This window comes from Oncorhynchus masou, chromosome 31 (genome assembly GCF_036934945.1).
Source record: "Oncorhynchus masou masou isolate Uvic2021 chromosome 31, UVic_Omas_1.1, whole genome shotgun sequence".
In the NCBI taxonomy this organism is placed as follows: Eukaryota; Metazoa; Chordata; class Actinopteri; order Salmoniformes; family Salmonidae; genus Oncorhynchus; species Oncorhynchus masou.
Genome location: NC_088242.1, coordinates 33,158,244 through 33,170,920, shown reverse-complemented (window position 1 = coordinate 33,170,920; position 12,677 = coordinate 33,158,244). Strand labels below are relative to the sequence as shown.

The 12,677-nt window shown below is 41.1% G+C and overlaps 1 protein-coding gene across 5 annotated transcripts in view; it reads left to right on the top strand.

Moving 5' to 3' along the window:
- The window catches only part of LOC135523830 (cGMP-dependent protein kinase 1), a 163,501-nt gene that overhangs the window by 135,931 nt on the left and 14,893 nt on the right, over nucleotides 1–12,677 (top strand). For all 5 annotated transcript variants that reach the window (XM_064950769.1, XM_064950768.1, XM_064950767.1 and 2 more), the window contains 2 exons: nucleotides 2,709–2,774; nucleotides 11,636–11,710. In XM_064950769.1, the coding sequence (XP_064806841.1) occupies nucleotides 2,709–2,774; nucleotides 11,636–11,710 (141 nt within the window). The remainder of the gene's footprint in view (nucleotides 1–2,708; nucleotides 2,775–11,635; nucleotides 11,711–12,677) is intronic.

Below are 12,677 nucleotides of genomic sequence, written 5' to 3'. Positions count from 1 at the left end.
CCAACACAAAACACCTTGTTCCCTCACATTAAGGCTAATTATTGGCTATTAGGGAGATGTCAGGACTCAGGAATAATTGTCGGGTAAATACGATTCTCTCTCGCGACACACGCACCCACAAACATCTTTCTTTCTCCCTCTCAGCCATACATGGGTACGCACACATGCCTGAACTTTGCCCAAAGATGTTGTATACCAAGCAGTGCTCAATTCATCATAAGAGCCTTTCAGCTGCCGAGCTGTAAATGTCACCAGAGTTAGGCAGCTCTCTGCTGCTTAACAAATCCCCCCCTCCCAGAAATCTGCCATCTCTCCTAATCTACATTTCATATATAGCAGACACTCTTATCCAGAGCAACTGCATACATTTTTTTCACACTCGTCCCTCTTGGGAATTGAACCCACAACCCTGGCATTGCAAGCACCATGCTCTACCAACAGAGCCAAACATGGTTTATCTTGGCTGGTTTGTGATAAACCGAGGTGTTAAATGCCTATGGCATTGTATTTCCCCCAAGTCTTTGTACTGTGCACACGTTTCCATTGAGACTGACAACCATAACCTTTTCTCCAAGCTGCTCTCTCACTGGTTGTGATTGGCATTGATGGAGGCATGGTCTACTGATGCTGTGGCTGTGCCTGGCTAATATTCGATCCATCTCTCTCTCTCTCTCTCTCTCTCTCTCTCTCTCTCTCTCTCTCATATATATGGTAGTTATTTGATGCAGTATATGTGGTGCGATAACAGTCCCAGTGTGGCTGCCTTCCATGTTTATCTCTCCCTGCCATGATATGTGGCAATTGGTTTGAAGAGTGGCATGTCTAGAAAGCTCTCCTTTCATTTTACTGGGAGATATCTAGTGATATAGCAGGTCCATAGTCTGCCGTAGATGTTTCCATCTCCCTGCCATAAATTGTGCTAATTGGCTTGAAGAATGGCATCCTGCTCCCTCAACGGGAGATATCTGCTTACACGTGTCAGCTGTGTAACAAAACACTGAAATGAAAGTTTACGGCTAGTTGGGTGGTCCAATAGTAGCAACTGGAATTAATGCTGTATTGCTGTAAGTGACATATCCGTGTGAAATGGACACCTCAGCCTGCGTCTTCAGAATCCCCAGGTGTTCTTGTGATATCCAGGGAACTGTTGCTTCATCCATGAGCAGGGGGAAAATCACAGCTGTTTTCCCTTGTCTGTCTATTAGGGGGCTCAAATGTAATAGTTGGGCTGGATGGATAGATTTCCTCTCGTATTCATCTACCCGTCCCTCTCCCCTCACACTCGCTCCTCCTGTCACCAGATAGTTCTGTCAAATTAGATGATGCCCATCCCCTCTACTCTAAAAGCACACACCTGGTCTCACTGGCATGGCCCATGGAGACAGCCTGGACTGGACAGCTCAGGGCAGGCAGCTGATTTCATGGAAGATGGGGTATCAGATGGGGTGTCTGAGTAACCTACGACACATGGAGGAAAGTTTATTCCATAATGCATTGTAGATACTGCTGTTACACAACCATACAGAATTCACGTCAATTACAGGGATGCCTGTAACACATAGAGATGCAGTATACTGTATGGCATTACTATCAATGTGACCGGCTACTATTGTGCTATTTTATTTCATGATGAAATCATCTGGTCATCCACCATTCATTGCTGTGATATACGTTACATGAATCCACTAATGGGAACTTGATCTAATAGTCTAGGGAAGTGGTCCCATTGTTCTCTTTGTCTCTACAAAGCCACTAACGCCATGCATTAGTGAGAGAGAGAGTGTGTGTGTGGATGTTTTCACAGAATGATTGCAGGTCATTATGGAAACCACTGATTCAGAGTCGTTTGCAGATTCAAGTGATTTGGAAGACACTTCAGGTTGCAGTGATGGGGATTTGATGATGATGTAGACAGCTGTAGAGAGTATGGTTGTTACTATCATCTCTTATTCTTGATTTGTTTCTGTGTTAGAAAGGATTGTGTGATGGCAAAGTTAATTAAATCAGAATGTGACATTGTGCAATGGGGCCTCCCACTCCTCTTTCTATTCTGGTTAGAGCCAGTTTGCGCTGTGCTGTGAAGGGAGTAGTACACAGCGTTGTACGAGACCTTCAGTTTCTTGGCAATTTATCGCATGGAATAGCCTTAATTTCTAAGAATGAGAATAGATTGACCAGTTTCAGAAGAAAGTTCTTTGTTTCTGCTCAACAAGTCTAAAGAAGGCCAGTTTTATTGCTTCTTTAATCAGTACAACAGTTTTCAGCTGTGCTAACATAATTGCAAAAGGGATTTCTATGATCAATTAGCCTTTTAAAATGATAAACTTGGATTAGTTTTAACAACGTGCAATTGGAACACAGAAGTGATGGTTGCTGATAATGGGGATCTGTACGCCTATATAGATATTCCATTAAAAATGAGCGGTTTCCAGCTTCAATAGTCATTTACAACATTAACAATGTCTACACTGTATTTCTGATCAATTTGATGTTATTTTAACAGACAAAAAAAGTGCTTTTCTTTCAAAAACAAGGACATTTCTTAATGACCCCAAACTTTTGACCGGTAGTGTATGTAATATGTATGCATGGATGACTGTAGGTTGCTTTGGTAAATGGCGTATTTATTAAAACATACGTTAGTGTCCTACATTAGTTTCTTTGGGGGATGTGTTTGACTGATTTGTTTTCAATTTGTGTCCCCACAGAGAGGACATCAGGACGGCTAATGTCATTGCTGCTGATGCCGTCACCTGCCTGGTCATTGACAGAGAGTGAGTAGTACCCTGTGTCGTCTCAAGGTTTACTTTTAAATGTGTGCAGTTTGTTGTAAGTTGATTAACCCTTTACTGCCATGAAAAAAAGCAATTGCAGTGCAGAGCATGAACCACATCACTGTAGCATGACTATTATAGGATTGGTATGTTTTAACAAAGGTTTGTTGTGTTGATCCATATCATTGATAATAGATCATTCATCACTCATAAGTATTATGCAATTTATTCTGAATCTGAAAACAAATATCTTCCCCACATTTCAAACGTTTTTACAACTATATCATGACATAACGCCATACAAAGATCATAGAGAATAGTTCCTGTTTTGAATGACAAGCAGCATGGTTAAACAGTGGGACTGGGGATGGAGTACTGTGCACTGCATGGTAGAAAGCCTGTTCTCTTCCACTCCCCATAGACCTCATCAGCGCTGTGTGGGTCTGGGTCTCTGTGTGTCTCTGTCAGAACCAGAGGCAGGGCTAAAAAAAGGCGAACGCAGCACACAAACGCTGGAGGCAAGAGAGGAACATGTTCTATTCGCTCTCTGCGGGAGATCCACCATTCATTTGATCATGTTGGCCGCCTGAAAGCTTTATGGCTGAGTCTGTTAAAGAGGGCTTGTTTTGGCTGCCACGCTGCGCCCCCTCCGCCATCATGCCGTTGTCGTGCATGTAATGACATGACCACTGTTGTGGATTGGGATTCCGGGAGGTTGTCTGAAATTAGCACCCAATCCCCTATATAGTGCACTACCTTTGACCAGTGCCCATAGGGTAGTGCACTATATAGAGATGCAGACCTGGTACCAAACATACACTTGGACAGGGTGGTCAGGGAGAGTCAACTGAGTTGATTCAGTCTCCTCAGATGTGCTAATAGAAGAACATACTGTATATCAGGCTTAATGAAACCTGCCTACTTTTTTTACTCCTCTGTCTGGCTCTTCACAGTGGCGTCTGTTAGTAGTGTAGTTTAGGAGTTGGATTTGCTCGGGCTGCTACGTATAGCTATCTGGCGTAGTCTATAAACTTTACGATAAGTCTAGGCTATAAACTTTTTTATCTCTTCTGCAGTACTAATATCAAACACATTTATATGGCAAGTCGGCCTTATCCAGTGCGAGTGGACAACTTATATATGGGCTTTTGTAGGAGAGGCACACTAAGAATGCAACTTTAAGTGGGTGTGAACTCTATAGTTAGAGCAACGCAGTTCACACTTCAAAATGCGCTGCCATTGGCTATCGTGGCTCATATTTGTTTTTCCGCTCATGAAATGATAATAAATTCCTTCCGCCTAGACACATAATGAGGTCACAACTGTCAGGAGGTTGTGACAGTTCTTGGCTAGCCTCACTGGACGTCGGTTATTCTCTACCACTTACCGTACATAATGTTGATTGTGTGAAACGATCAATCAAAAATCCTTGTAAAGAGCTGTACCAGTCTGACACCTGAATCTAACCCCAGTGAGAGCAGACTTATAAACCTCGGAAATAACTCCTGAGGTCTACAGCATACCTATCTATATGTGTAGTGATTGGGGGCACATTCTGTGCACATTCTATTCTGTTCTGGAACATGAGGCTGCCTCTCAGTGCCCGAGGGCCCAGACAGGCGCTTTTCAGCATTGTTGCCTGCTGGGAGAAAATGACCCAGAAGCAACACTCCACAGACAGAGCTCAGATGTGTCACATTTAAATGGCCGCTCCTCCAACCTACCCCCTCTCACTGAAATGCAGGGTGGTAATCTGACCCCTCTTAGCCTCTCTAATGGTTTCAGGCGCTTTGAAACAGATGGCTAAAAACAGCACAGAAGAACCCTTAATGACAAAAACCTGAATATGCTAAATGGGAAGAATGATCCATTTTGATGACGCTCCATCATAATCTGGTTATTTTTTTATATAACCAGACATTTGTCTACTTCTTTAGCTTGTTTTTCCTCTATAAGAGATAAGAGAAAGTCTCAGCTATGATATCAGGGTTTACCTGTCAGTCGTTTCTATTTTTATCATGTTTAAATGTATTCTATGTGTCATTACTTTAAAATTGCCAACTCCATACTAAATTGTAAGTCAATAGTGTTTTTAGAGCTTACGGTTTTTATGTACAAACTCAAATAAACAATAGAAGATTGCATCTCAAAAAAGACAATGATTTACCATACCTTGTCAGGTAAACAAATGTGATTGCAGACAACCCGTCTGCCTTGTTAATCTTGACAGTATCATTGATGACAATATTTATTCTCCAGAACAGCTAACATCCATCATATCTTGTGCGTGACAGTACATTTAGGATTGCCTTTTGAATGTTCAAAGCATGCCAGCGGACATATGTTCTTGATTTCGGAAAGAAAAGAAGTGAAACGTCAATTCAATCTAGTTTTGGACAGTCAGATCTGTTGATTGTTCTAATGCATTTCCTCAATCAACAAGCTAAGACAAGCACGTCTGCTCTCCTCCTATGCATCTCATCTGTGTTAGAGGTTTCATCAAAATGCTTTCATCAAAATGAATTCTCGATTGCATAGAATAAAATCAACCAAAAATCATATATTATTTGTCACGTGCTTCGTAAACAACAGATGTAGACTGACAGTGAAACGCTTACTTACTGGTCCTTTTTTTCAACAATGCAAAGATTATATATATTTTTTTAAAGTAGAATAATAGAAGTAGTGACACGAGGAATAAATAGACAGTGAATAACAGATAACAGTAACCAGTACTATCTGCACCGGATTGTCTGCATTGACCCTTTTTGCACTGACTTGTTTTGTCTCATCACATATGCTACTGCTACTGTTTGTTTTCTGTCACTTTATTCCTAGTTATACTGTATGGACATATCTATCTCAACTACCTCGTACCCCTGCACATGGACCCGGTACTTGTACCCTGTGTCTATAGTCAAGTTATCATTACTCATTGTGTTTATTATTACGTGTTTTACTTTTCTATTATTTCTCCATTTTCTTTTTCTCTGAATTGTTGGGAAGGGCCCGTAAGTAAGCATTTCACTGTTAGTCTACACCTGTTGTTTACAAAGCATGTTGACCGAGTCAAGTTATCATTACTCATTGTGTTTATTATTACGTGTTTTACTTTTCTATTATTTCTCCATTTTCTTTCTCTCTGAATTGTTGGGAAGGGCCCGTAAGTAAGCATTTCACTGTTAGTCTACACCTGTTGTTTACAAAGCATGTTGACCGAGTACAATTTTAGATTTTTTAAACATTGATTTTGAAGAAATATAACAGGGTGTACCAGTACCGAGTCAATGTGCAGGAGCTCAAGGTAATTGAGGTATCTATCTAAATATAGGTAGGGGTAAAGTGACTAGGCAACAGGATATATAATAGACAGCTGTAGCAGCAGTGTGTGTGTGTGTGTGTGTGTGTGTGTGTGTGTGTGTGTGTGTGTGTGTGTGTGTGTGTGTGTGTGTGTGTGTGTGTGTGTGTGTGTGTGTGTGTGTGTGTGTGTGTGTGTGTGGCGTCAATACTGTATGCATGTGTGCGCATGTTATGTGTGTGTATGTGTATGTACAGTACCAGTCAAAATTTGTGACACAGCTTCTCATTCAAGAGTTTTTCTTTATTTTTACTATTTTAAGAATCTATATTGTAGAATAACAGTGAAGACATCAAAACTATGATATAACACATATGGAATCATGTAGTAACCAAAAAAATAGTAGATTCCTCAAAGTAGCCACGCGTTGTCTTGATGACAGCTTTGCACACTCTTGGCATTCTCTCAACCAGCTTCATAAGGAATACTTTTCCAAAAGTCTTGAAGGAGTTCCCACATACTGTATGCGGACCACTTGCTGGCTGCTTTTCCTTCACTCTGCGGTCCAACTCATCCAAAACCATCTCAATTTGGTTGAGGTCAGGTGATTGTGGAGGCCAGGTCATCTGATGCAGCACTCCATCACTCTCCTTATTGGTCAAAGAGCCCTCACACAGCCCTGAGGTGTGTTTCGGGTCTTTGTCCTGTTGAAAAACAAACGATAGTCCCACGAAAGGCAAACCAGATGGGATGACGTATCGCTGCAAAATGCTGTGGTAGCCATGCTAGTTAAGTGTGCCTTGAATTCTAAATAAATCTCAGACAGTGTCACCAGCAAAGCACCCCCACACCATCATATCTCCTCCTCCATGCTTCATGGTGGGAACCACACATGCGGAGATCTTCCGTTCACCTACTCTGCATCTCACAAAGACTCGGCAGTTGGAACCAAAAATCAAAAACTTGGACTCATCAGACCAAAAGACAGATTTCCACCGGTCTAATGTCCATTGCTCGTGTTTCTTGGCCCAACTCGGTCTCTTCTTCTTATTGGTGTCCTTTAGTAGTGGTTTCTTTGCAGCAATTTGACCATGAAGGCCTGATTCACATAGTCTCCTCTGAACAATTGATCTTGAGATGTGTATGTCACTTGAACATTTATTTGGGCTGCAATTGCTGAGGCTGGTAATTCTAATGAACTTGTCCTCTGCAGCAGAGGTAACTCTGGGTTTTCCTTTCCTGTGGCGGGCCTCATGAGAGCCAGTTTCATCACAGTGCTTGATGTTTTTTGCGACATGACTTGAAGAAACTTTCAAGTTACGGATTGGCTGACCTTCATGTCTTAAAGTAATGATGGACTGTCGTTTCTCTTTGCTTATTTGAGCTGTTCTTGCTATAATATGGACTTGGTCTTTTACCAAATAGGGCTATCTTCTGTATACCACCCCTACCTTGTCACAACACAACTGATTGGCTCAAACACATTAAGAAGGAGAGAATTCCCACAATTAACTTTTAAGAAGGCACACCTGTTAATTGAAATGCATTCCAGGTGACTACCTCATGAAGCTGGTTGAGAGAATGCCAACAGTATGCCAAGCTGTCATCAAGGCAAAGGGTGGCTACTTTGAAGAATCTCAAATATTACACTTTTTGGTTACTGCATGATTCCATATGTGTTATTTCGTAGTTTTGATGTGTCCAGTATTATTCTACAATGTAAAAAATGGTTTAACAAAAACACACCCTGGAATGAGTAGGTCTATCCAAACTTTTGACTGCTACTTTATGTGTCCCGGTGTCAGTGTAAGTATGAGTGAGTGTGTGAGTAGAGTCCTGTGTGTGTGCATAGAGTCAGTGAAAGAGACTTAGTAAAAAAAATGCTAAATGCAGGTAGTCCGGCTAGCCATTTGATTAGCTTGTTTAGAAGTCTGGTGGTTTGGCCCACACACACAACTGGGTGTGTGTGTGGGCCATGTTAATTCCTTAGTAATGGAAACACAGAAGAACTTGAAGCAATCGACCTGTTCCACTACAGTCCCATCAATGTGGATGGGGGTGTGCTCGCCCCTCCATTTCCTGTAATCCACAATCAGCTCTTTCGTCTTGTTGATGTTGAGGGACAGGTTGTTGTCCTGGCACCACAATGCCAGGTCTCTAACCTACCTACAGTGGTGTAAAGTCCTTAAGTTAAAATGCTTTAAAATACAACTTAAGTAGTTTTTGGGGGTATCTATACTTTCTTTTACTATTTATATTTTTGACAGCTTTTACTTTTATGTCACTACATTCCTAAAGAAAATAATGTACTTTTTAATCCATACATTTTACCTGACACCCAAAAGTACTCACTGTATTTTGAATGCTTAGCAGGACAGGAAAATGGTCCAATTCACAGATTTATCAAGAGAACACGTGGTCATCCCTGCAGCCTCTGATCTGGCGGACTCACTAAACACAAATGTATCTTTTGTACATGATGTTTGTGTGTGCCCCTGGTTATCTGTTCATTTTAAAAACAATAAAATTGTGCCGTCTGCTTTGCTTAATATAAGGAATTTTTAATTATTCATACTTTTACTTGTATGTATATTTAGAGCAAAATCATTTTAGTATTTTACTCATGTGATATTTTAATGGGTGACTTTCACTTTTACTTGAGTAACTTTCTATTAAGGTCTCTATACTTTTGCTCAAGTATGACAATTGGGTACTTTTTCCACCACTGCCTCCCTATAGGCTACCTCATTGTTGTCAGTGATCAGACCTACCACCGTCGTGTTGTCAGCAAACTTGATGAGGGTGTTGGAGTCCTGCACAGCCACAAAGTTGTGGGTGAACAGGGAGTACAGTAGGGGACTAAGCACAAACCCCTAAGTGGCCCCCCTATTGATGGTCAGTGTGGCGGATGTGTTGTTTTCTACCATCACTGCCTGCGGGCAGAACATCAGGAAGTCCACGATCCAGTTGCAGAGGGAGCTGTTCAGTCTGTTTTGTCCGGGTGGGTGAAGGCAGTGTGGAGTGCAGTAGAGATTGTGTCATCTGTGGATCTGTTGGGGTGGTAAGCAAATTGGAGTCGGTTGAAGGTATCCGATAATCTAATTGATGTGAGCCATGACCAGCCTTTCAAAGCATTTCATGGCTATAGATGTGAGTGCTACGGGGCGATAATCATTTAGGCAGGTCACCTGCCATCTTGGGCACAGGGACTTTGGTGGTCTCTTTGAAACAAGTCGTTATTACAGACCATGTCAGGGATTGATTGAAAATGTAATTGAAGACACTTGTCAGTTTGTCAGCGCATGCTCAGAGTACACATCCTGGTATTCCGTCTGGCCCCTCGAGCTTGGGAATGTTGAACCTGTTTACAGAGAGCAAAATCATACAGTTGTCTGGAACAGCTGGGGTTCTCATGCATGGTTCAGTGTTCCTTGCCTCGAAGTGTGCGTGGAAGGCATTTAGCTTGTCTGCTAGGCTCTTGTGGCTGGGCAGCTCACAGTTGGGTTTCCCTTTGTAATCCGTGATAGTTTATAAGCCCTGCCACATCCTTCGAGCATCAGAACCGGCGTAGTAGGATTTGATCTTAGTCCTGATCTTAGTCCTGCTTTGCCTGTTTGATGGCTTGTCAGAGGTCATAGCGGGATTTCTTATAAGTGTCTGGATTTGTGTCCCACTCCTTCAAATAGGCAGCTTTAGCCATTAGCTCAGTGCGGATGCTGCATGTAATTTTGTCTTTAACAAATCTACTTTGAAACAAAAGTATACACCTCACACACATGGTTATGGGCTTAAAAAAGTACGACATCTGTACCATGTCAGATATAGAGTTAAAATGTATAACATTTTGAGTTTGCATCTCAATAGTACACTTTCTATACATCACAGAGGATTGAAATATAACAAAACTTTTTAACACAGAAACACCGGATTTTCGTCCAAAAAAAAAATCTTTATAAATTATGAAATTATGAAAAATATTAATAACATTCCACCCATGAAGCCAAAGAGGGCACTTTTGGTCATTGACTGCAGAAAAAGGCTACTGGAGCCATTGAATTATGTGGTAAACTCCTCAATGTTATTGGATGAGTCCCGGAACATATTCCAGTCTGTTTGACCGAAACAATCCTGTAGCTTAGCATCCGCTTCATTGGACCACTTCCGTATTGAGCTTGTACTTCCAGTTTGAGTTTTTGCTTGTAAGCAGGAAGCAGGAGGATAGAGTTATGGTCTGATTTGTCAAAGAAAGGGCAAGGGAGGGCTTTCAATGCATTTCTGTGCACGTTGCTTCTAGTTGCACAGGTGACATGCTCATAAAAAATATATTTGGCAACCAGAAATTCCACCTCTGAATGTTTATTTTCTTATTTTCTTATGGCCCTATACAACTTGTTGAGTGAGGTATTAGTGCCAGCATCGGTTTGTGGTGGTAAATAGACAGCTACGAGAAATGTAGATGAAAACTGTTGGTAAATAGTGTGTTCTGCAGCTTATCATGAGGTACTCTATCTCAGGCGAGCAAGAACTCAAGAGTTCCTTAACATTAGAGACACGCCCCTCTTCCCTTCATCTTACCCGAGTCTACCATTCCGGTCTTGACAATGCATAGAAAAAAAACAGAAAGATGTATGTCCTTGTTCAGCCACGACTGAGAAACATTGGATTTTTTGGGAGTGTCGGATCGATAGGATAGACTAGAAGTGGAGCTCATCCAATTTGTTCTCAAGGGATTGCATGTTCACCAACAGAGCAGAGGGAAATGGCAGTCTATTTGCTCGCTAATGTACTCTGGTCAGGATGCTGGTTCGCCTGCATCTCTTTCGTGTCCTGGGGATTAGGGCCTGACCCAGAGTATGCAGAAAGTCCATAGCTGCCGACTTGTTGAAGTACAAAATTACGTCCATATCGAAGTTAGTTTTCTGATGTCCAGACGCTGTTTTCGGTCATAGGAAATTATGGCAGAGACATTATGTACAAAAAAAACCGTTAAGATCAGCGATAAAAATGACATAAAATAGCAGAATTGTTCAGGAGTCCGTAAGACGGCTGCTATCCATTACAGCGCCGTCTTAGACTCGATCCATAGTCTCATAATAATAACAATCTAGTCTGTAGAGTCTTTTCTCAGATTATAATCAACACTTTAGCTGATGGGGAGGGAAAGCACCATTCAAGAACAGTATCTTCTCAGTCGTAATACTTTGTCTTTTCTTTTACATGTTCAACTGAACGTATGGTATGATTCATTTGAAACCGAAATGGAAGCCACCCTAAAGTTATGCTCTTGATTTGCACTGGTCTCACAGCACAAGGCTGAATGATGTTCACTGATTCTTAAACATTCTCTCAACATCATCATGTTAATGTTAACTCACTCTACTCAAGGCACTTTTCCTAGATAGATTTTTGTGACAGTTGTTTTAGGTGATTTGCTGCCCTCCTATATCCCGTGCATTAACAATACTGAACTCAATGGGGATCTGTGACAATAACAGCATATGTGACCTGGTGTTCAAGGTATTGAGCAAGTTAATGATTAGTGTTACTCTGTGATCTTTCTCAGCTCATTTAAACACTTGATTGGGGGCCTGGAAGATGTCTCAAACAAAGGCTATGAGGATGCAGGGGCCAAAGCCAAGTAAGTATCTTACTCTTTATACTCTTTATAAAGTACTGTACAAATCAAATTCAAAACTGAATTTTGTTATGAACTATATCACTCCTTTGTATTGATGTATGCATCACACACGTAGTCGTGCACACACATGCACGCATGCGTGCACACACCTCAATTGCTCTAAACACTCCTTACACCTCTCTCAAAGTACATGAATACACACACACACACACACACACACACACACACACACACACAAATGTTTCAAGCACACCTCATTACAGTAGTACCAAACTACCCCTGCTTTCCTCCACACACACTACACCCCTCATTAACGCTGAACACCACTAGCCATTGCAAAACCTGTTTTTTCATGTTTGTTTTTTTTGATTGTTGTGGATATATTCTGCTTGATGAGGTTCTAGTCTATGCATAAAATTAATTAGTGTCTCATTTGATCTGCTCATTTGATCTCAGCTGCACAGGCTTTCAGGAAAGAGAAACTTTATCCAACCCAATAGCTTTGTTACATATTGAATCCTACCCTAGTCCCCACTACAATTACTGAGCACGGGTTTAGAATGCTTTCATGATTTACTGATTGGTGGGAATATGAGGAATGTGAATAATCCATCTGATAATAGTAATTAAGTTTAGTTCTTCTTCTTCAGCTTACATATTTAATTAGAAAATACACATTGGTTTGTATTTTCACTGACCTTAGAACATATTTACAATTGTGGAATAAAACACCTCGTAGCTGGTTAGTAAGTAGGATCATAATACATACTGATCTTGAAAACTGATCCTTGTACCAGCACATATGTGACTCACCACCTGGATTCAGTCTTATGTAACAACATTTGTAATTGTTTTTTTTTTACATTGGTAAAAGGTAGAGACTCAGAGCTACAAAATAGTATATCATACACTGCCTTTGAGGAACAATGGGAAAGTAATTCTGCTTTGAAAGTTGATCAACTTATAA